General features: G+C 45.3%; 1 protein-coding gene across 1 annotated transcript in view; it reads right to left on the reverse strand.

Annotated features, from left to right (window-relative positions):
* Nucleotides 1-23,976, reverse strand: part of Nt5e (5'-nucleotidase ecto) — a 53,493-nt gene that overhangs the window by 25,758 nt on the left and 3,759 nt on the right. Inside the window, exons 2-3 of the mRNA XM_005347533.3 lie at nt 3,822-4,044; nt 870-1,058 (exon numbers count right to left, since the gene is read on the reverse strand). Coding sequence (XP_005347590.1) covers nt 870-1,058; nt 3,822-4,044 — 412 coding nt within the window. The remainder of the gene's footprint in view (nt 1-869; nt 1,059-3,821; nt 4,045-23,976) is intronic.

The following is a 23,976-nucleotide window of genomic DNA, read 5'->3' on the forward strand; positions in this document are numbered from 1 at the left end:
TGTAAGTTTTTTTCCCCTTTAAATAAATACTACCCTGTTAATTATAATTCCAAACTGCTGTGGCATCGTTTGTGACTTACGTCTACAAGGATGTTCACCCAAGGCCAAACTAGTGAAGTCAACTGCTCTGAGTTTTTAATCTCCAAAGTTGTGCTAGACTCCTCATTAGGAAGCCAGAGGGGGTCGGTGACCTGTCTGTTCAAGGTCACTCAAGTGGGTTAGGAATGAGAACTTTCCATCCAATATTAGGTTTCTTTTCTTTCAATAATTTGTACTGTATCTCATTTTCTGATTCCAAATATAACATTCAGCATTTTAAAATACTAGTAGTAATAGTAATAATAATAATGATGATGATAATAATAATACCTTCCAAGCCAGATACAGCAGTGCATGCTTATAATCCTATCACTCTCTCAAGAGGCAGAGACAGGAGAATCACGAGATTGGAGCTAATCTGAGCTAGATAGTGACATTCTGTCTTTGAAAACCAAAGACTGGGCATATAGATGCTTAAAATACAGAAAGCCCTGGGTTCAGTTCTAAGAATTAATACAATTAAAAAATTATCTTTTAAAAAGTCTATCATAAACTGACCGTTGGCTCAATATCAGTACTCTTTTCATTTGATTATGTGTGCTATACACTTATAGCATTGACTTTTAATCATGAAATGAATGAATTCTTGGAATGTCTCCCAATAAGACCATCTGTCATTATTCAATGCAAATTACATTTATATGGTATATTACAGTTTATACAATATATATTACACACTAAATAGTAATAGTAACAATTAAAAAAGGCAAAGAGAGAGAAAATAACTGACCCGAACATCCTAGCTTGCAGAATGCATTTGAAACAATTACCTGTGTAAAGAAAGGTGTTGGAGTGTCCTCCCACCACGACGTCCACGCCTTTCACTTTCTGAGCAATGAGTTTATCCATTTCAAAACCAGAGTGTCCAAGTGCAATGATTTTGCTCACATTTAGAGTTTTTAGCTTATCTACTTCAGGTTGCAATGCGGTGATTTCATCTTCAAAGACCAAATTTGTCCCTAAGGAAGAAAATTAATAAAGTGGATATTAAAATAGTTTCACTATACTGTTTGTACACCAACACACTAAGCATATTATATTTCTTATTAAAGCTCTCTAGTTATAGAGAGTAAATGAATGAATACATCTAGTACAAAAGTCCTGGCAAACAAGGGAAGCTTAAATCAATGTCACTGGTTGCATTACCTAATATTAGGTTAAAGTTAATATTAATATTAGTTAAATATTAAATATTGGGTTAAATATTTGTATTAAATTAAATATTGGGTTAAAGTTATATATATATATATATATATACTTTTTGAACATTTATTTCTGTGTGCTCATATATGTCACAGAATGTGCACGGAGGTCAGAGGACAATTTTCAGATTTGATTCTCTTCGCTCACTACATGGCTGTTAGGGATCAAACTAAGACCATCAGGTTAGGTAGGAAACACCTACATCTATTGAACCCTCTTACTGAGCCATATGATACACTTGCGTAAACTCAGTCTCTCACTAGGAGTATACTTCAGGTATGGTTTGCTTCCTTGTCTTGTATATCTAGACCATCACAATAACCATGTCAAAAAAATGTGCCAGCGCAAAAGCATGGTGTCCACAGCTTCTCTTAACTCCATTGCTTTGTCTGGAAACTTGGGGCATTCTGTCTTCACACCTAAGATGTCAACAAGAAATGGCAATTTCAGACAGTGGTTTTTAGACTTATTTATTTGGGGATGTATGTGCTGTGGCTGCTTGTGGACATTAGTGGACAACCTGTAGGAGTCAGTTGTCTCTTTCTACCTTGTGGGTTCCCGGGATTGAACATCAGATGTGGTGGCAAGTGCCCTTACCCACAGAGCTATCTCGCTGGCCCTTGAAAACTAACTTTAGCATGGTAGATAACTGCTCACTTGCGGGCAGCTTTAGAGTAGACTGGAGTGCAGTGTTGCAGAGAGGCCTCATCTAAACATTGCTGGCCCTGGGAATGGGTATACACTTCATGGAACTCGCTCTGCTACTCAGTGCTAATATATGCCACTGGCTCTGGCTAGCACAGACTGGGTATTCCCATGCTGAGACATGAACAGGACCTCCTAGTCTGTAGCCAAAACTTAGCAAGTCCTTAGGTCTTACAGCTTCAGTGGTCATGAGGGGATCACAAAGATGCTGTCACATCCAGCACTGCGGCAAGGCGGTCCTCCAGTGGATCTAGATGCCCTCATGCTAATTTTTAAGAAACCAGCACTAAAATGAAGATGCCCAAATGCAAAAATTTCATAAAGAACATTCAAAATGTAAGTTAGCAAAGCCCAGGCTGAAAATCAAGAGTGTTTCCAAACATCAGCAGACTACTAAAGAGGCATCCCTTGTCCATCACCATGTTCAGGATTCTGCTTCCTGATGCCACTCTTGAGTCCCGGCCACATGCCAACTCCACACGCACAAATATGGAAGCTGAATCAGTACGACAGCACTGTGTCCACAGAGGCTCCAGACGGATAGCTGGGAAGTTAGCAGCTCCCAGACAGAACGGCCTGACAGAGATGAAGTAGCTCAAGGCAACACCAAAAACCCCAGGAGAGGCGATGCTCTGCCTCAGTTGCCTACTGTGGAAATGTCAAGGATTATCTGATTCTCCTCCGTAACCCCAAGCCTCCTTGGGGCTTCCCCAGACAGCCCTCATTGCTGAGGCTCTGTGGAGTTACTCTTCCTGTGGCCGTGATAAAATACCCCGACACAAACAACTTATGTCAGCTCCTGCTTTGAGGACACGCGCTGTCATCTTGAGGAAGTCCTGGTGGAAGAAGCTTGAGGCAGCTGGTCACATGCCATCCACAGTCAGAGAGCAGGGACGGCTGAATACTGGGGCTCAGCTAGGTTCTTCCTTTTCTTTTTATACAGCCCTAGGGAATGGTGCCATCTTTCTTTATGGTGGGTCTTCCCACCGCAATTAAGACAATACCCCACGAGTGTGCCTGGTGATGCCCATGAAGCTGACCATTAACACTGGCTGTCACAGCCCTGCTATCTGTCTGCCTTCTCTGCACATTCTTCTGAAATAGCAAGGTGCACCCCTCCTCCTGCCACATAGGCCCTCCCCTCTGGTCTCCTTTTCCTTCACCTCACTACTTCCTGACACTCTCACTGAATGTGTGAGCACAGGGGATACAGACTTCTTGGTTGCTGTTCCTAGCGCCTAGGAGCTAGAGGAGCACAGGTTCCCAGCGGGAGGGAGCAGGGAGGAATGGTGTAGAAAGAATTCTGCCTCCCTCTCCTTTGGCTAGTCCAACAGAATAGTTTCAAGAAACGCCTCAGGTCTGGGCACTACATATATAGAATGCATGGGATGTGTTTTAGAATGCCAGGAGAAGAATTATGCATAAACACACACACACACACACACACACACAGAAATTTCATCACCTAGCTAAAATAAAATGTGCTAGGAATCAGTGTGCATGTTCCAACCACTAGAACTGGAAAAACGTACTTGGGGCTAGAGATCTTTGAGATCTTCTTGTTCCAGGATTCACCGACAATTTTGAATACATGGAATTAAGGAAAGACACTGTGTAGTCAACACAGTCAACAGATAAGTTCACTGAGCAGAGACAGTGACACCCTTCCGAGGTAACTTAGAACAACACGACTCTGCCAGCCTGGTTTGCTAACCACCATTCTCTGTATACCACAGTTCATAAAGGCGTGGCCAAGCTCTGCTTTACCAACCACATCTGTTTCCAAGTATGAGTGCCATGAAAGTAGAAGATACCTGGATTTGAGAGGAAGGGGGTTTCCTTAGAAGTATAGCCAACAATCCCCACTTTCTCACCACCGACAGGAAGAATTCGATATGGCAAATACAATCCGGCTATCTGGGGTTCTAGTGACCCCTTTGCCTTAATGTTTGCGCTCAGAATTGGAAATTTGGCCCTTCTGAGGAGGGGATCAATCAGTCCTTCCACACCGTTATCAAATTCATGGTTTCCCAGTGCCTAAGTAAAATGGAAAAGAAAAAAGGATTAAGTACCCTGAATTTGCCAATGGAAGTATATTTTTAAACAGATCATGTTTAGCCCAGCAGCTCCTGAAATGGGCTGGGCTCTCCGAGACTTGACCCCTTACCTCCAGAAATATGACTTGGGGCTCTGGGGCAAGGCCCAGGGACACTGAGATCACAGGTAGGTACAGCGTTGTTGCCCAGGGCTTGGCATCTAGGGAGCTGCCGTGAATGTGCATATTCACAGCACCCCCCAAACACTGTCCAGCCACCCTCCAGTCACACAGCTTGACAGACCACCATTACCAGGTCCTACCCGGCTTGTTCCTAGTGCTCTCTGCAATTAGCCCACGCTTCAGACCTAATCGTTCAACCTACCAGCACTTTGGTAGAATGCTGACACCCCCAGAATCTCTTTCCACATCACTTCCCTTGGGTTATTACCCAAGTTTTCAGTTTCTCCTCTTAAAGACGTCTCCAATTCTCCTGGGGAAATTAGCACTGACAGGGAGGAGCCTGCTTCCTGTTCTAGTACATCCGGAGGCACTCTGCCCTCTGAGCATGTTAGAAAGCATGGAAACATCACAGGTAAGTGGAAAGACAAAGAAATCCCTTACTCTGGAGCCTGGTAGAGCCTCCTTCCAGCTGAGAATCAAGAATTCCAGCACAATTAACATTGGCCATGAAGGTTACTGACTGAGGGACAATATTCCTGTTATATAGAAAAAAAATTGTTTTCAAATGAGAATGTTAAAATATCAATGAACCATGCTTAAGGCTTGCTCTTGTTCTTCCTTTTTTCTTTTTTCTTTTTGGAACTATTACAACCAGCATTTTTTTTTTTTTTTTTTGGTTTTTCGAGACAGGGTTTCTCTGTGGCTTTGGAGCCTGTCCTGGAACTAGCTCTGTAGACCAGGCTGGTCTCGAACTCACAGAGATCCACCCGCCTCTGCCTCCCGAGTGCTGGGATTAAAGGCGTGCGCCACCATCGCCCGGCTACAACCAGCATTTTTAATTAAAGAAGAATATTATAAATTGTATAAAAGTATTTAGTTTTTCTTTTTTATTAGCATTATTTTCTTTAGGTTGCATTCCTACCACAGTTTCCCCTCCCCCCGCTTCCTCCCCCCGCTTCCTCCCCCCTCCTCCTTTCTACCCACTCCCCATCTACCCACTCCTCCTGCTCTGTCTCAGTTCAGAAAGGGCCAGGCCTCCCATGGGCTTGGGTCCCGAAGAAAGGGAGGGCAGATAGTCTGAGCCAGGGGTCAAGGTCATGATGGAGGAACCCACAGAGACAACTGACCCGAGCTCCTGGGAGCGCGTAGACTGGACCAACAGTTAGGGAGCCTGCAAGGGACTGACCTAGGTCCTCTGCATGTGTGTGACAGTTGTGTAGCTCAGTTTCTTTGTAAGGCTCCTAGCAGTGAGATCAGGACCTGTCCCTGACTCGTAGCTGGCTTTTGGGAAGCTGTTCCCATTACCCTGCCCAGCCTTTATACAGGGGAGGAGCTCGTCCTACCTCCACTTGATGGGCCACGCTAAGCTCTTTCTTAAGCATTTTCTGGCAGTCTCTCAAATAAGACTGAAACGTTGTTTACAGTAAAAACAGTTTCAATGTTCCCTAGTCTCTTGTGACCTAGAGTTTTACCCTGTCAGCTGTAATCCTAGCCAACACATAGAAGAACCACCCTATGATCTCATTTACCCAAAAAGAAAAGTTTCCTAAGCTACCTTTGAGGTGCAATTTCAGAAGTCACCAAAACTAGTACGTGTGGCTATTATAATGACAAGGACATCTCTGTCTTGAGCAGCCCACACCCAAGGGTGCGTGCCCTTTTCCTAAGCACCTCTGTGAATGCCCATGATTACACCTATTTGGAATTTTCTCCCTCATATAGTAATCTGCCTCAGCACTATTTCACACTGGTTTGTCTTGAAGTTCTTTTCCATCTTTGAGTAAAGTTCTGTAAAAGGAACCTCTCAGACAGACACAGGCAACTGCCACTGACAGCCTTGTTTTATGCATCTTGAAGTGCTTGAGTGGCGAGGCCTCACCCCTGAGGACCTCTACCTGCCAGGCTCTGCCCACAGGGCACTCTAATGGCCGTAACTGTTGGACCGATGCAGGTGGTTAAGCTTCTCCCTACAGAGAAAAAAAGCCCAAGCTCAGTTGGAAAACCCACCAATCTCCACCCTAGAAATTTGTTGTGGAATATTTGTTTAACTAGCCAAAGGTGTGTTAGATTTGTTTATGCTGTAGAATGTTACTTTAATATGTGAAAGTGTGTTACAATTGTTTCTGCTGCCTTTGTTAACAACATAAAGAAGTGTTACATTTGTTTGTGCTGCATTTAAGTATGTAAAGATGTGTTGTTGCATTTATTTCACCTTGCCTGTCTAAGGCACCTGATTGGTCTAATTAAAAAGCGGAATGGCCAATAGCTAGGCAGGAGAGGGACAGGCAGCCTGGTGGGCAGAGAGATTAGGAGAAGAAATCTAGGCTCGAAAGAGAACAAGGGAGAAAAAGGGACATGACTGCCTGGCCAGAAGCCAGGCAGCTGCCAGCCAGGCAGGAAAATAGGACATACAGAAAGAAGGGTAAAAAGCCCCAAGGAAAAACGTAGATAAAGACAAGCAGATTACAATAAGAGCTAATCTAAGGCTGAGCATTCATAACTAATAATAAGTCTCTGTGTCGTGATTTGGGAGCTGGTTAGTGGCCCAAAAGAAAGCCCACTACAGAAATCTCTACTCTGGAAATCTCTATACCTCCACCCAGAAACCTCATATAAACTGTCTTCTGCTCAGTTCTCTGCTGCTTCTCCCCTGAGCAGAGGCAGCCACCCTCCTGGATTTTTCCCTCCCAATAAATCTCTTGCATGAGATTGTTGTGCTGTGTGACTTCGTAGTATTCCTTGGCTTCCAATTGCCAGGCTACCTTTCCCTTCAGAACTGTAACATTTATACTGAGGAAACCTTCTCTCCTGGAGTATCTGTTAACACTTCCTTTGGGGCAGCCTTTCTCCCCAGAACTGCAACACGTCCTTTGGGGAAGCTTTTCCCCTTGCTCCCAGAAGCTTATGTTGAGGAAGAACCTCCTGGTGAGGTACCCATGAGACCATCAGCAGTTCTGGATCCGTTCTGGGTAGAGGGCTTCAGGTGGAGCAGGGATGGTGTCAAGCATCACTTGTATGATATGCCCACCCCTGGAGTCACAGCAGCTCCTCCAGAAGGCCCTCTACCACTTCCTCAATTAGCCTCCTGGATAAAGCCAGCTCTGGGCAGTCACACACTTGGTTTGACTGCTAAGGCCATTTTACTATTGCAGCACTTAAATTTACGAAGATTTTCCGAACCACCTTGATCTGTTTCACTCTTTGAGTCATCTGGGAAAAGGCCTGGAAGCATTGGCTGGAGCAGTGGCTCTCAACCTTTAATGCAGCTCCTCATGCTGTGCTGACCGCCCCCCACCACCACCACAAAATTACTCTCATTGCTCCTTCATCACTGTAATCTCGCTACTGTTATGAATAGTAATGAATTTCTGGAGATGGATGTTTACCAAAGGGTCACGACTCACAGGTTGAGAACCACTGGGCTAATGACCCTTGAAGCTAACAAGGACCACAGTACATTCTCTTTTGTCACACTCTCTCATCCCAGTAAGGCAGGGAAGCACGACAAATAGTTTAGTAAGGTGAGATTCCACTTGGCTTGTGCTAGGCCCCACCCCTCCTCTAACACTGCTCTTGGCAGCCTGCCACAAGCTCTGTGCACGTACCCATCGCTAAACAATGCACCCAGTAACCTGTTAGCAACCCAGGACCCTGCCTTCATTGAGCTGCACATGCACCCCTCTCCAGACAATGGAATTAAGTTCCTTCTCCCCTTAACAACCCTCAAACCCAGGCAATTTCTATTAAGTCATAATTTAGGTACGAGGAGGGTATCTAGGTATGAGGGTAGGGATGTGATCTGGCTGAGCAAGTTTAGGATGCATGCTGGGTAAGGCAAACTGTGTCCTGTAAGTGAACTTCGAACAATATTTTCTTGTTATTTTGCAATTTATGTGTGCCTTTATTACAATGCTTTTAACAAGAAGACAAAAGCCTAGAAAACCTGGGCTAGACATGATCACCAGTCATGTGATACCAATGTACTCCATGGCTATACTGTGGGGTCATCTGTTGTCTGTCCTGGACTCGCCTGAATGCTCCAAAGCTACCTTGCCCTTTTTGTCCTGCTCAGCATGCTGTTTCTTCACCCGGCACACTATCTTACTGGGCACCTGTCACTCAAAGGGCTGTACATGCATCCTCAAGGAAGCATTAAGGTCTGCCTGGTATGTTCATAATTTCTGAATGTGAACTTTTCTCCGCCTCTGATGCTTTATGCATTCACCCTTCCTCTGACTGAGTTAAACAGCTCTAAAAGCTGATAAAGTCCTAAAAGCTCTCTCAGGCTCGGGCAAATGCTTTTCTTTCTGCTAGTCTTAAAACATCATTTTCTTTCTATGGAGAAATAAATACCCTTTGTTATATAATAATCTTAAGAATAGAGTTTTGTTTTTAGTGAATGTTTCTAGATGGGGGAGGGGGAGGGAAATGGGAGGCGGTGGCGGGGAGGAGGCAGAAATCCTCAATAAATAAATAAATTAAAAAAAAAAAAACTTTAGCTGAGCAGTGGTGGCACAGGTCTTTAATCCCAGCACTCGGGAGACAGAGGTGGGCAGATCTCTGTGAGTTTAGGCCCAGCCTGGTCTGCAAGAGCTAGCTCCAAAGCTACAGAGAAACCCTGTCTCGAAAAACCGAAAAAAAAAAAAAAAAACCAAACCAAAACAACAACCAACTTTGCTGCTGATTGGTTTGGGGTTTATTTGAGTCTTACTGTGTAGCTCAGGATGACCTCGAATTCACAGTCTTGCATTAGCCTCCAGAATACTGGATTATGGTCCTGCATGATGACATGTGGTTCCACAGTTCTCTGTGGAAGATCGACCATCTTATCAGTGCTGTTCCATCCCTAGCGTACGGCAACAGTTCAAGTCTTCATTTGTTGCTTCTTCAATGACTTGAGGGCAGTCCCTGAGAGTAGTGACTGCGGCTCTCGTTTTGATTTTGTATCCTTTGGGGAGAGTAGCTCGATTCGTGGCCGTCAGCACTCTGGATAGAGGACCAAACAGCCCTGTTCACACTCCCCTTCAGCTCGGAATTTAAAATCTCTGTTGAATATTCTGACATCTAGGTCTGCAAGTCAGCGGTCACGTGCCCACTTTCCCTTGGTGTTTCAGCAGAACCCCAGCTTTCCATACCCAAAGAACCATCTCTGGGACTTGCCATGTGGGCTAGTGGCCCCAAGTGTCAGGTCCCAAGTCTCCCTTCCCCCAAATGGCAGTGCTGGTGACATTGTTCTACAGAGAAGGACAATCCCAACCAACCAAGCACTGCACAGCCATGCCCTTCTTCTAGCTCCCCTAGCTCTCTCCTCCCACAAGATAGCTGTTGAGGGCCCCACCACTTGAGTGCCTCGTAATACACTAATTTTGAGGAAGAGAAACGATGACAAATCCTTATAGTCTGAAACACCATATCAAAGGAAGGGGAAATTGTCACAGTTGCCACACAAAAGGCCGGAGGGTGGAGATAGCCATGAGTTGGTGAAGTTCGTTCTGGGAAGGCTGTTTCCTCTTGGTAAAACACGCCTATTGTCCTGGTTTTCTTTTGGTTACTGTAATAAACACAATGACCACAAACAACTTGAACAGGAAAGGATTTAGTTTTACATACAGTTGACGGTCCATTACTGAGCAAAGTGAGGGCAGAAACCCAAGACAGAAGTCTGATGCAGAGGTCATGGAGGAGTGCTGCTTGCTCTGCCTGCTTACTTAGACAACCCAGGCCCACCTGCTCAGGGTAACGCTGCCCACAGCAGGCTGGGCCTCTCCCATCACTCACAAGTGACTCACATACGTGTTCACAGGCCAGTCTGATGGAGACAATTCCTCAATCGAGGTCCCCTCCTTAGTTTGTGCCAAGTTCTTCTTTCTTTCTTTCTTTCTTTCTTTCTTTCTTTCTTTCTTTCTTTCTTTCTCTCTCTCTCTCTCTCTCTCTTTCTCTCTCTTTCTTTCTCTCTTTCTCCCTTCCTTCCTTCCTTCCTTCCTTCCTTCCTTCCTTCCTTCCTTCCTTCCTTCCTTCCTTTCTTCATTTATTTTTGTGACAGGATCTTCCTATGCACTTCTAGCTGGTCTAGAAGTCTCTATGTAGACTAGGGTTATCTTGATCACAGAGATCCTGTCTTTGTCTCCTTAGTATAAGGACTAAATGTGTGTGCCACCACACCCAACTCTATTCTTTTTCTTTTCCTTTTTTTTTTAAATTCTTTTGAATCGATCCTATTACATGATTTTTAGTCAAAAGAATGGCATTGAGTTGTACCTTTGGCCCTGGCTGGGAACATAACATTGCAAACTGCTCAAAAGATTAAAAGATCATAAATTTTCTATTGTTTCTTCTCTTAAATCAGCCAAAATGGGCCCGCCAATCACCTGGACAGAAAAATGCCCCCCAACAGTCCTAACTTTAAGAAACATGATAAACCTGGAGACATGTTTAAAAAGATGAGAAGGATAGTTACCCCTTAGTGAGACATGTAGTTTAGCACCCCCAGAAGACATCCATGCAATTGCTTACAGATCTTCCTTGCTAAGCCTGCGGGCTTTCTGACTCAGAAAGTGTAGCTTTTCCCTTCTCCCTCCTCCCTTCTCCCTCCTCCCTTCTCCCCTCCTCCCACTCAGCTGTGTTGATGAGGATGTGTTTGTGTTGGGTGTGGGGATGTGGTGTGTGCATGTGACCGTGGGGACGTGTATCTGTGCACGGGGAGACCAGAGCAGGGTGAGGTCAGGTGCTTTCCTCTATGACTCTTCTGCTTACCTCCTTGAGAGACAGACTCTCACTGAGCCAGGAACTCAGTGTTTTGGCTAGGCCGGTTGGCATGGAGCTCAGCATCTGCCTATCTCTGGCTCCAGTGCTGAGGAAACAGACCTACACAACCATACCTGGCCAGTCCTCCTGCGTACAGAGCAAGGATTTGCGTCAAGGGTTTACCCACTAAGCTGTCTCCCCATCTTTCCTCCTCTTTGCATCTCCCTTTTTTGGACATCAGTCAAAATCCTAAAGCCAGTTGCCATGAAACCGGGCATCCTCACAATCTCCGAAGACAGCACACACCTAGCTGCCCCTTCCCTGCCCCGTGCAGCTGCCTAGCCGTGTTCCACTGCTAAGCCCGTCTGCTTTCCTAGCATCTGACTCAGAAGGCACGGTTCTTCCCCTCTTCTCTAGCTTCCACCAGCAGCCACTGAGATCTCTAGTTTGCCTTGCCTACTATGTTGTTTTTTTCTCTCTCAAATTCCAATAAAATTGTCCTCGGGTCTTCCTGAGTCTGTTTTAAAAGGGACCCCATGTTCCCTGGTAATGTGTCCCATAGCCTCCCCGGCCCCAAGTGCTCCATTTCCCTCTAGCCCATCGCTATTGACTCAGCGCAGCCCTTGTCCAGTCTCTCTGGACTGGACCGTGACTTCCTAACCAGGCTTTGGGCATTGCCATTCTCTTCCCTAAACCATCCTTTGTGTTGCTGCCAGCGTGAGCTTTCTGAGCTGCAGATTAGGTGTTGCCACTCTGCCCCACGGAAGCACGGGCTCCCTTAGGATTGCACCCCAACCTTCTAGGCCCCGCAAAGCTCTTCTTTGTGGACTGGCATTATCTCTTTCGGTCTCACTTCTGGCACTACCCCTGACCCCACCGGCCCTGCACTCTGTGAAAGGAAGTAGGATTGGCTCTGCCACTTATGACCAGGCATGTGAAAACACATTTCTAAGTGATAACATCCTCTGAGAGGGCAATAGGAGGGTAAAATGAAAGCGGTAACTAATAAATGCCAGCCCTTGTTAGGCACCTGAGATACGACACATGAGGGAATGAGGAAAAAAAGGACTAAGAAAAAACATTGCTGTTTGCTATGGTATTTACTATTCTATGCTTATTTTACACATGAACATAACTGAGATGCGGTGAAGTGAGAGAACTTGGAGGTCACACAATCTGTAAGTGCAGAGCCAGGTCTAGAACCATTTCCACATGACTCCAAGCTCCGAACTTTTGTGTCCTCGACCGACCATAGGACAACAGCAAACGTTCAAAAAGTGAAGGAGAGGGAAAGGCAATATATGAACCTTCACTGTCTGTAGTTGTCCAGGCTCTTGCCTATCCTTGTCGCTTTGTGTTTGGTGACAGATGAATGACATTAGGAGCACACTCAGATCCAGCAGGATCTTGCTGCTCCTTACAGCGTCTTTATCACTTTATACACCTAAGGATCCTCCCAGGAGGGATGCTCTGAGAATCCCCGGCGGAGGAAATGGCCATCTTCAGGAGCCATCTCCCCTGCCTCTGGGTGGTCAGTCTCTTTGAACCACAGCAGGATACTCTGCTGGGTGAGCAGAGGAACAGGAGAATCACTCACAAGTGCCTCTTTTTCTCCCCTTACAGTTAACTTTTCCTATGAATGTTCATGCAGAAAATTCCATGTATGAATATTTCATATTTCCTTTTCCCCACTTGGGATTTCTCCTGCTGCCTTATTCCTCTTCCAGTAAGAAGAACTTTATAATCTATCAGCTCTTCAGGAATATCACACTTAGCACCAGATTCCCCACACCGCTGGCTTGCAGCAGCAGGCACTCCAGGACAGAGCTAAATGGATGGTTCTTATTTACCCATCATTAGCTTTTATAGTAACGACGTGAAAATGCCCGAGAAAGGGCTGTCCAAGAGAACACTGAGCAATAATGATGGAGAGACAGCCACCCCTCAATATACATGGGGAAATGTTTCCAGGTCCCTTGAAAAACCACAGCCCCGCCGGGCGGTGGTGGCACACGCCTTTAATCCCAGCACTCGGGAGGCAGAGGCAGGCGGATCTCTGTGAGTTCGAGGCCAGCCTGGTCTACAAGAGCTAGTTCCAGGACAGGCTCCAAAACCACAGAGAAACCCTGTCTCGAAAAACCAAAATAAATAAATAAATAAATAAATAAATAAATAAATAAATAAATAAACCACAGCCCCTCATTGGTAGGAAGTAGCATGACATTTGCCTTTGGCTTATACATATGTTCCCATGAGGTTTGAGTCATCCTTAGCCTGCTTAAGTTGCCTTGCACAACACAATTGCTATGTAATGTCATGCACATGCTTAGATCATAGTGCTTGGGGAATACTAATAAGAAGATTATCAGTGCATATTCAATATGGACATTTCCTCCAGTTACCTTGGAACTGCTTTTAGTATCCACCAAAATTATGAATTTGAGACTGCCCTGTGGTGGTTCTTTGCCTTTTTTGAGGGGGGAGTAACTTTCTGGAAGTTCTCATCTACAAACTGAAGCTCTCTGAAGCCTCATCTACACTGAAAGGCACATAGACTGCTTGACCTTGGCTGACTAGAACATTGTGATTGTGGGGTGGTGGAATGTTGTGGGTCACAAGCCAAGGTCCCCTTGGGCTATTTTTAGTCTCTTTTAATAGCTACTGGCTCTCAACCTTTATATCTGACCTCATATCCTCTTGGTAAAAACTCCTGGAATTTATCATCCTTCTAAACTTGACAGTTCTAATCATAATAATGGGATTTTTTTTTTTTTGAGACAGGGTTTCATCTCACAGGCTGACCTTGAACTTACTATCTGATTCCCCCGTGTCTGCCTTTGAAATACTAGGGTTACAGGTCATGCCCAGTTTATGTGATTCTGGTGAGATAACTCAGAACTTCATTTGGTTAGATAAATACTCTACCAACTGAGCCATGTCTCTATCTCCATTGCTGTTGACTGTTTAACCATCATCTTAGGCAAGAACTTGCTATGATCTGGAATCACCATTTTTTTGCCTTGTGAAAAGACTTGCAGACAGACAAATTCCAGGACTTATATCTAGTAGTCAAAAGGGTGTGAGGTCAAATAGAAAGGTTGATAGCAAGTGGTTACTGAGTGAGACTAAAGATAGCCCGAGATGATCTTGGCTCTTGATCCGCAACATTCCATCACCCCACAGTTACAATGTTCTAGTCAGCTGAGGTCAAAGAGTCCACAGGCTTCTGTACAAATTGAGCTTCATTTATTTATTCATCTTATTCATTAATTAATATGAGTTTTTTTGACAACTTTGGATATTCACCAAATTCACTTTTCTGTAACTTATGAGAGATGAACTTAGCAAAATAACCTCCTGTATTTCCAAAAGAAAAATCACTGATTGCAATCTCAGCAACTGGTCCAGTCCTGGCTCCTCCTTCTCCCTCACTTTCTTTTGAGGAAAACACACAAAAAGAAAAGAACTGATGATCTTAAAGAGAGACATTTTACATACTATCCATTTAGCCTGGTGTGGTGGTTTGAGTAGGAATGGTCCCCATTGGCTCATATATTGGTCATCAGGTAGTGGCACTATTTAACAGGGTTCAGGAGGTGAGGTGTGGCCTTGTTGGAGTAGGTGTGGTCTTGTGGGAGTAAAGACGTCACTGTGTGTGTGTGTGTGTGTGTGTGTGTGTGTGTGTGTTGGAGGGGAAGACTTTTAAGGTTTCAAGAGCCCAGCTGAGCCACGCGGCTCTTTTTTCTTCCTGCTGTCTAAGGGTCTGAATATAGAACTGTTGGCTCCTTCCCCAGCACCAGGTCTGCTTGCATGCAGCTGTGCTCCCTGCATGAGAATGGAGTAAATCTCTGAAACGGCAAGCTAGACTAGTTAAACGCTTTCCTTTATAAGAGTTGCCATGGTCACAGTTTTTTTCACAGCAGTAGAACACTGACTAAGACACCTGGAATGTCTGACTTCCCAACACCCCAAAACTCTACTTGCCGCTTAAAGTCAGAAATAAATGAAAATGAAGGCTCAGTTCCTCTGTGACTCAGGGCTCCATGGCCCCTAAATGGACGCTGAGGACTAGTTATGTTTCTCCTGCCTTCTGGAGGTATAAAGTATTTCCACAGGCTGTGGGTGGCTTGCAAAAGCCCTTTAAGCTTGGAGGAAACTTCTGTTGACTCAGAGAGTCCTGTGAATTAGCAACAGAGGGATGAAGCTATTTGAAGGCTCCTGGTGCCAAGGTTCTTGTTTTGATTATTAAAAACACATTGTGATTAGGAGAGATGGAAAACTTGTGCCTAAAGTTTGGCTTGGAATTCTCATGCATTCTGTTGCAAGCCAACGCTCCTTTCCCTCTGAGGAAAAGCAATGAGCATATGCAGAGGAAACTGTAGATAGTTGTGAAATTATCTCATCTGTAGTCACTTAATTTCTAACATACTATATGTTGAAAGAATCCGAAGCAATATTCAGTTATTAACTTTTGGATAGCAATGAAATGGGAGGTAGCTCGGACCCACTCAAGTTGAAGTATAAACAAATACCAGAACACACAAGGTGCCACACCCTTTTCCTTGTCTGTGGCAGATGCCCGTTAATGGATTGAGTTGCTCTTTTCTGAAGAATTTAGATCCAACCTCTGACTCTCCCTTAACCCAGTAATAAAGGGAACAACTGTCAACCAACCAATGATGTTATTTTTCTCACCTTCGCTAAGATAGTAATTATGAGCAAGGAATCTATTTGTAACTAGTAAAATGTACTTTTAAGCAGCAACAAAGGCTAGAGGCATAATTTTAAACAAGGACAGACTGCATCTGACTTTTCTCTCTGAACCACACTCTATGGCAACTCTCAGCTGCTGTTGCTGAGCTCACACTGGCTCACAGCGCTCACACTGGCTCTGAGGCAATGCACCAGTGCCTACAGGAGGTGCGCCAGGCAGCTATTCACTCATATGCAAACGCTCTAGTTGGCGCTGAATGAATGGAGGTGTGGAGCAGTTAAGGAGAGTATTCCTCAGGGAGCGTGCTAAGCTCCACGCCTCTCTGCAGTTTGAAGGAGACACAGAGGTCAGTGTCTACCTGATTATCCACTGAAGGGTACTCTGAAATAGTTTAGCAAAATCTCCCGTTTTCTGAATCTCCAAGTTGCAGCCGATGGGTCAACACAATCTCTCTCCTCGTAGTTAAGCCAAGTACATTGATTTGTCCCCACAGCCCATGAAACGTGTCTAACAGGGAGGAGTATTTATTGGACATCTACTACTAGTGAATGAGGACTCAATAAACAGCTAGCGGGAGGGGGGGAGGCAAAAGAAAGAATTAATAAGTTAACTCCAAGGCTGGGCGTGGTGGCACACACCTTTGATTACAGCGTTTGAGAGGCAGAAACAGGCAGATCTGTAGGAGTTCGAGGCCAGCCTGGTCTACACACCAGATTCCAGGTCAGCAAGGGCTACGTAGTAATACCCTGTCTCAAACAAACAAACAAACAAACACAAACCCCAAGGCTATAATTATTGGTTTAGTTGCCCAGGGGGGCCTTGTTTGGGAGATCTCCAACCCTGGGCCTGTACTGTGTCCTCTGTGTTTTATAAACACAGACTTGTAACTCAGTCCCAGGCCCCTGCTACCAAGCAGAATTCTGCTTTGAAAGCCTCATGAGTGCCATGAACAAAATGAACACCTGAGCAGGAAATGGAGCAGCAGAAGCAGGTGGAGCCACTTAGCCCCCGGAGCTAAAAGAACTTCCGTAGCCACTACACAGTTAAAGAAAGCCCTGAGGTGGTCAGATTGCTTAGGAGCTCTTGGCCAGCTTTTCAGGTCTCTGGTCACTTTACTTTGACTGCTGGCTGGAGATTTTTCCCCCCTCTTTTTGACAGCCTCATGTAGCATAGGTTGGCCTTCCACATGCTAAGTAGTCAAGGATGACCCCAACCTCCTGATCCTCCTGCCTCTACCTCCCAAATTCTGGATTACGGGTACAACCATGCTTGGTTTCTGCAGTGCTGGAGATGATCCTCAGGGCTTCCTGCATAGTGGCTAAATGCTTTGTCGCTAGCTACATCTCTAGTCCCATGGTAGAATTTTTACTCTAACTACATCAGAAAACTTGGGCTTTTATGAACTGTTTAAACAACTCCTCCCTTTTCGTCCTGCCTAGCAAACTAGGCAGGCGATCAAGGAGTGGCCGTGCCCCTTGGTTTATTTCAGGGGACACTATGGAGTCAGCTGGAGTACTTTGGAGGTCATGCTCCTCCCTTCTACGCCTTCTCTGCTCCCAATTATCTGCTGACCAAGGATGCCCCTGCTACATCAGCCACCAACAGAGCATTGAAAGAACGGCTGTAAACGAGCCCCTGTAGAGGACACACATGGCCCTCAGTGTGGGAACCACCCAGGAACATAGCGACATAGACAACTCTACCCCATCCATGTCTTACCCCAGTGCCCCAATGTGATGCTCCTTCTGCGGCTGCTCTGCCCCTCAGGTCATACTTCTCCCACGCTCTGTCTGCAGTGCCAAACTGCCCACTCCCCACATATAGTCCACTTCAGGATCTTCTAGCTAGTCCTCCAGCCACCGGCCCATGGCTTCATCCATGAACTGCAGGCCACCAGAGTGAGCTGTGTCCCAGACAACCCACCCACCTCTTGCCTCTGAGTTAATTTCACCCTATACTTTCAACTTTCTAAGAAAATAAACATTCCTGCCTCTTTGGATACTGTGGTGGTTTGAAAGAAAATGGTCCCCAAAGGGAGTGGCACTTTTAGGAGGTGTGGCCTTGGTGGGGTAGGTGTGGTCTTGTCAGAGGAAGTGTGTCACTGTGGAGGCGGGCTTTGCAGTCTCATATATGCTCAAACCATGCCCAATGAGACAGACCACTTCCTGTTGTTGGTGCATCAAGATGTAAGAACTTTCAGCTCCTTTTCTAGCACCATGTCTGCCTGCATGCTGACTTGCTTCCCACCATGATGCTAATGGACCAAACCTCTGAATTGCAAGTAAACCCCCACAATTAAATGCTTTCCTCTATAAGCGTTGCCGTGGTCATGGCGTTTCTTCACAGCAATAGAAACCCTAACTAAGACAAATACCATGTAGACCCACCATGCTCTTCTGGTGATGTCCTTAGCTGCATAATCCATTTTGCTTAACTTCCAGGTACCCTCAGCTCTAGGAAACTTAAATCCCCCAAGTGCACTGAGATGTGGAGGATGCCTCAGTGACATGCTCCCTGCAGACCCCTTCTAGTGTGCCCACAAGACCTCAGGCACATCTTTCATGCTGCTTGCCCTCACTGTGACTGTGTGTTCACACGTCAGCTGTCTTTGTACGCTCAGGGATACCAGGCGAGTCATGCCAGTGTCTACCGAATGAGAATCAAACCACTCGCTCTAATTTCTGCTTTTAAATGGGCTCCATGTTTCTCTGTTAGGATGTGTGAGCCATTAAAACTTCTCAGAAGGCAGGATATGAAATGAACTTGGTAAATAATAGGTATGTGATGCCTCCGTTTTCTAGTGAGAGAAACCAGGTTGCTAGGCAACTGGTGAGATATCTAGCCAACTGCTTTCTTACCTCCAGCTCCTCTCTAGACAACTGTCAGGTTCTTGTGTTTTCATTTCCTATATTTTAATTTAAAAGTTACCCTTGTGTGTTTGTTAACATTTTTGTGGCACTTGTCGGTGAATGGAACACACTTTTCTAAAAAACATAAATCAGGGCATGGTGGTACGTACCGGTAAATCCAACATCTGGAATTTGAGCCCATGTTGGGTATGGGTACACAACTCACCTTATCTCAATACAACAACAGCAAAGTGTTGAGTTGTTCTCTGTGTGTCTGGGGTGTGAGGACATAAACTATTTGGGTTTCACAATGGGAATATGAAAGAAGATGGAACCTTGTAAAAAATCTATTTTTATCGGAAATCTAAGGTAACTACTTGGTCCATCAAAGGTCACCTTTATATGAATTAGATAATGAGTATCTTTTAGCTTTGTTTTGTTCATAGAAGAATACAAAAGTATCAATAAATTTAAAATATGGGGGATTAAAGAAAGGAAAAAAAAAACAAGACAAAGTTTGACACAAGGAAGTTCATGTTTTTGTGTTGTTCACTAGCCTGTCGTCACACCAGGCCATTTTATCTTAACAGTGCTGTGAAACAGGTGCTATTATTTTCCATTTTCATAGGTGGGGAAACTGAAGCACTGATTCCTACAACTAGCAAGTGGCAGAGCGGAGACCTGAGAAACGGTAGTAGGGCTTGAGTAGTCATACAGGGCCTTTACTGTGCCTAACTGCTGTCAATCTGCATGAATGGTAGAGGTGAGCATCATTTCATTCCTTGCTAGTTTTTCCAAGGCTCTGGAATGCCAAGTAACAATATCATAATCTTTGTCCTATGGATGCTTGAAAGGCAGACTGGAAGCAAGGATAGAACCAGCATGCACATCCATCCACCCAAGCACCACCCATCTATACATCCATACACCTATGCATCATCCCCGAGCCTGTACATTATCCTCAGCACTTGGCACAGAGCTGGCGCCCAGTGGCACTCCATGAAGATCTGTGGGCTGATTAAATAACTCCAAAGTAACAACCTGGAAGTAGGCTGCTGCCTCTTTGGTTCCCCAGGGCATCATTTCTGCTACTCGGAGAACAACTCTCCACAGAGCACTCCGGGTGCCTTTTCCCTTGAAGATAGTGACCAAAAGGGAGCACCTGGGAGGAAGCTCAAGCTATCTCTCCACCAGGAAATGGTTGCCTCATCCCCAAGTATCTGTGAGATCTGGTAGGGAGAAGTGAGAGTCACCAAGCAAACTTGACTTTGAGTGTAAAATTAAGTTCAAAGACATACTGAGTAGGAGGCAGATCAGGAGCAGACAGAGGACTGGGCAGGAGCTGAGGTGCCGAGAACTCAAATGCAAGAGACCTCTCTTTTTAACCCTAGTCTTTAGACGGAGAAACCACTTCTTTACTCACACAGGTGACATAAAACCTGACTGCGGGTTGAAGCTGTGGCTCAGTGGCAAGGTACTTGCCTAGCATGTTCAACATCTCAGGGCTTAAAATAGCAGCCTTCCGTTGACAAGAGTGTCTGTGGCTTGATTGTTGCCACCAAAACTCACACTGACATTTTATCTTCATTGGGAGGTGTCAAGAAGTAGGACCTTTAGGAGGTGTCGGGTCTTGGCTGGATTACTGGGTTATACTAAGAGTGGCTTTGTTGTAAAAACCATTTTGGCTGTGCAGCTTGCATTTTCCTTCTCTCCAGAAAGCCTAGCGTTGTCTCAGGACCCTGTAGTGAGTACCTACCAGCAAGGAGGGTGGAACGGCATGATCTTCCCAGAGGTCAGAAACCTGAGTGACGATGTCTCCTCTTTTCCTTATAGAGCCTTCAATCTTGGATATTTTATAATAAGTAACAGAGAACCCAAGAATGAAGGGAGGAACTTAAATAGATGAACTGATGGCCCTGCGTAGTAGTATCAAAAGCTGCCCACTACCCTGATGCCCCTGACTCGAGCATTCTTAGGCATCTTTGCCTTACACCTGTCCTACTTGGGTGGTATTGTTTCTGTTTGTTTTTGGTCAGCTTGGACAGAAGCTCAAGTTATGTGGGAAGAGGAACCTCTGTTGAGAAAATGCCTCTATTCAGGTTGCCTGTAGGCAAGTCTGAGCAAGTCAGGACTAGGGAGTCAGTAAGTATCATTACTCCTAGGTCTATGCTTCAGTTTTTGCCTCCAGGTTTCTGTCCTTCTTGCATTCCTGCCTCTTTGATGCCCCTCAGGGGTGGACTGTTACCAGGAAGTATAAAGTGAAATAAACGTTTTCTTCCCTAAGTTTCTTTTGTTTGGCCATGGTATTTTGTCATAGCAACAGAAGCCATCACTGAGACAAGACCCTCTTCTCAACCATCCCCACCCACAGCATATGAGCAAAGACCCCTCTCTGTAGATGAGCGTTGCCAAGTGCTGTTCATCATCAGTTATTCACCTATGCACCTGTGGGATGAATCCCTTCTTCTTTTTAACCCAACTATAGGGGCTCAAACTCAGGTTATCAGGCTTGCACACCGAGTACTTTTTTGGGCTGAGTCAGCTCACAGGCCCAATAGCTGAAGCTTTCGCTTATTCTGCTTTCTTTCTTTTCTTTTTTCTTTTTGCCACAACCAGTTCTCCAGTTTTCTGAAAACATTGACTAGGTGTCCAGCAATTTAATCCTGACGCTGGCCTGTCTTGACTTGGTGCCATTTCCCATGAGTCATAGGGCTCTGTCGCACAAAACCGTGCTCATTCTGGCACTCAGTCCAGAGGTTTGAGCCACCTGCACTTCTAACAGACCAGTTACAAATCGGGGTTACCATGACCTCATCCCCACATTTGAAAACTACCTAGAGGAATTTATGGAACTTCAAAGATCATTATTACTGGTTTATTATGAAGGATACACTTAGGAATAGCCAAATGGGAAAAAAAAAATGTCCAGGGCAAGGCACAGGGCATAGGACAAACAGAGCCCCAATGCCCTTTCAGGCACCCTACCCTCCCGAAACTCCAGGTGTTCAACAACCCCAGAGCTCACCAAATTCTGTGTTTAAGGAAGAGCCTCCTGTCAGAACTTAATCTCCAGTCCCACCCCCCCTGCAGGTGGGTGGTGAGGTTAGAAATTCCCACTAACCCCTAATCTAAGCATTAGACACCTGTCAGGGCTCCACCCCGAGGCTATCTAGAGTTCCAGGTCAAAACAAACTCGTTAGCTTAAACTATTAGCCTCAGCGATTATCAAAGGGGCTCATTATGAATTACAAAAGACACTTCCTGCCACTTTGGAAACTCTTGTTTAAGCAGCAGGGGACCACAGTCACCTTCCGGAGAAGCTGCAGGCTTCTCTGGTCTCTGAGACAAAGGAGCTCATCTCAAGGGTCTGTAAACCTCTGTCTCAGTCCTGCCACACTTTCCCACGGTGGTCCAGGCCTCCACACCTGTGCCCTTCACGGAACAGAAGCATCTCACAGCTGATTAAACCATTCCTCAGGACTCCTATTTTTAGACGTGAGCCTCTGGGATGTGCTGCGTCAGTCCTCTCGTTAAAATGTTGCCTGAGGTGGAAGTGGCAGTCAATTTTCACAGGCTTCGAAGGCAGGGAAGGCAGCAGCTTACTGGGAATTGCATTCCCAGTAAGAGTCTTGGTGATTGGAGCTTAAATGAACAAACTGTTACATAAGCTTTCAAGAACTTAGACGCAGGACAAACAGACAAACAAATGAATTTTTGATTATTAGATATATCTAATAAAGGATTTCTGTTTTAAGAGGCACAGAGTTGAGCAACACTGACAGGCACAGTAGCATCATCACATTTGTGTCTAAAATTGACCATAGATCAATAGTTAGAGTGCTTCAAAACAAAGCAAATCCAAGGGAAAAGAAACAAAAAAAATCCGTAAACATGCCATCTGAGAAGAGAAAACCCAAAAGATTCACAATCTTATCAAAAGATGCTGAAAATTCCTAATTATTAGAAAAACACGAGCTACTGACAATCTGGACTGAGGTAAGAACAGGCAAAGTTGGGGCTTGAGGAGATGGTTTAGTGGTTAAGAGCACCTGCTACTCTTGCAGGGGAAAGGAATTTGGTGCCCAGCACTCACATCAGATGGCTAACAACTTCCAGTGACTTCATCTCTCCAGAGGTTCTGATGCCCTCTCTGGCCTCCACAGGTACCAACACACGTGATTGTACACACACACACACACACACACACACACACACACACACACACACGAAAATAAAAACATCTTTTTTTTAAAGAAGAAGAAGAGGTAAAGATATAGGGATTAATCCTCTGCCTTGATGTTGTCTGAGGAGCATAGTAGGCTTTAAGCCACAACTGGCAATCCCTTGCCAAAGGAAGAACCAAGCACACACATGGTGACCAGTAACTTTGTACTGGGGTGTGGAGATCCTCACAGTGGAATCTGCTGAATTTGTGTGGCAGGGGATTGGTTAGAGCATCTCCAAATCTACCAGAGTCTGATGTGAGAAGAGGTCACCATGCACCATGACACACAGGGACACTGCACGTACAGAGTGAGGTGGGAAAATCATAAGTGCAAGGTTACTGTGGTGGTTTGAACGAGAATAGCACCCATAGGCTCTTACGCTCGAATACTTGGTCCCCAGCTGGCGGAATTGTTTGGGAAGGATTAGAAGGTGTGACCTTATTGGAGGAGAAGTATCATTGGGGGAGGGCTTTAGGGCTTCAAAAGACACACACCATTCTCAGTGTGCCCTTCTCTGCCTGCCTCCTTGGAGATGTGAGCTCTCAGTTGTTGCTGATAGCATGCTTTTGCTCTGCCATAATGGACTCTAACCCTCTGAAACTGTAAGTCCAATTAAATGCTTTCTTTAGTGAGTAGCCTTGGTCATGGTATTTTGTCACAGCAATAGAAAAGTAACTAAGACAGGAATCAGCATTGGTGAGGTGGAGGCAGGAGGACCAGAGGTTCAAGGGACATCCTGTACCACACAGTAAGTTAGAGGCCAGTTTAGGCTATGTGAGACCTTAAAAAGAAAACTATGCTAAAAGGAACAGTCTAGACAACAGTACTTAGAAAAGATGGTGGAGGGGCAGCTGGCGGTAGTCTGTGCTAGGCTGTCAGACCTAGCCTGGCAGATGCCATGTTCTCTTCTTTCCAAACCCCAAGGCGTAGGAACTAAGCTTCAGTGAGCATTCACTGCGCAAGGGGCTAGGAGTTTCTCATGGTACCATGTGCTGTTTACAGGCGGAGGGTTAGCACCCCTCTTCTCCAGTTAAGGAACATGAGGCTCAGAAATAACCAGGACAAAAGGAAGAAAAGAAGACTATTCCCAAGCAACTGAGCCTCCTTGCAATTGTTTTCTGCCTTCCTTCTTCTAGTTTCTAAATAATTAAAAAAAAAATCAGGCCGGGCGGTGGTGGTGCACGCCTTTAATCCCAGCACTCGGGAGGCAGAGGCAGG

The sequence above is a fragment of the Microtus ochrogaster genome, chromosome 5 (assembly GCF_000317375.1).
Source record: "Microtus ochrogaster isolate Prairie Vole_2 chromosome 5, MicOch1.0, whole genome shotgun sequence".
NCBI lineage: Eukaryota > Metazoa > Chordata > Mammalia > Rodentia > Cricetidae > Microtus > Microtus ochrogaster.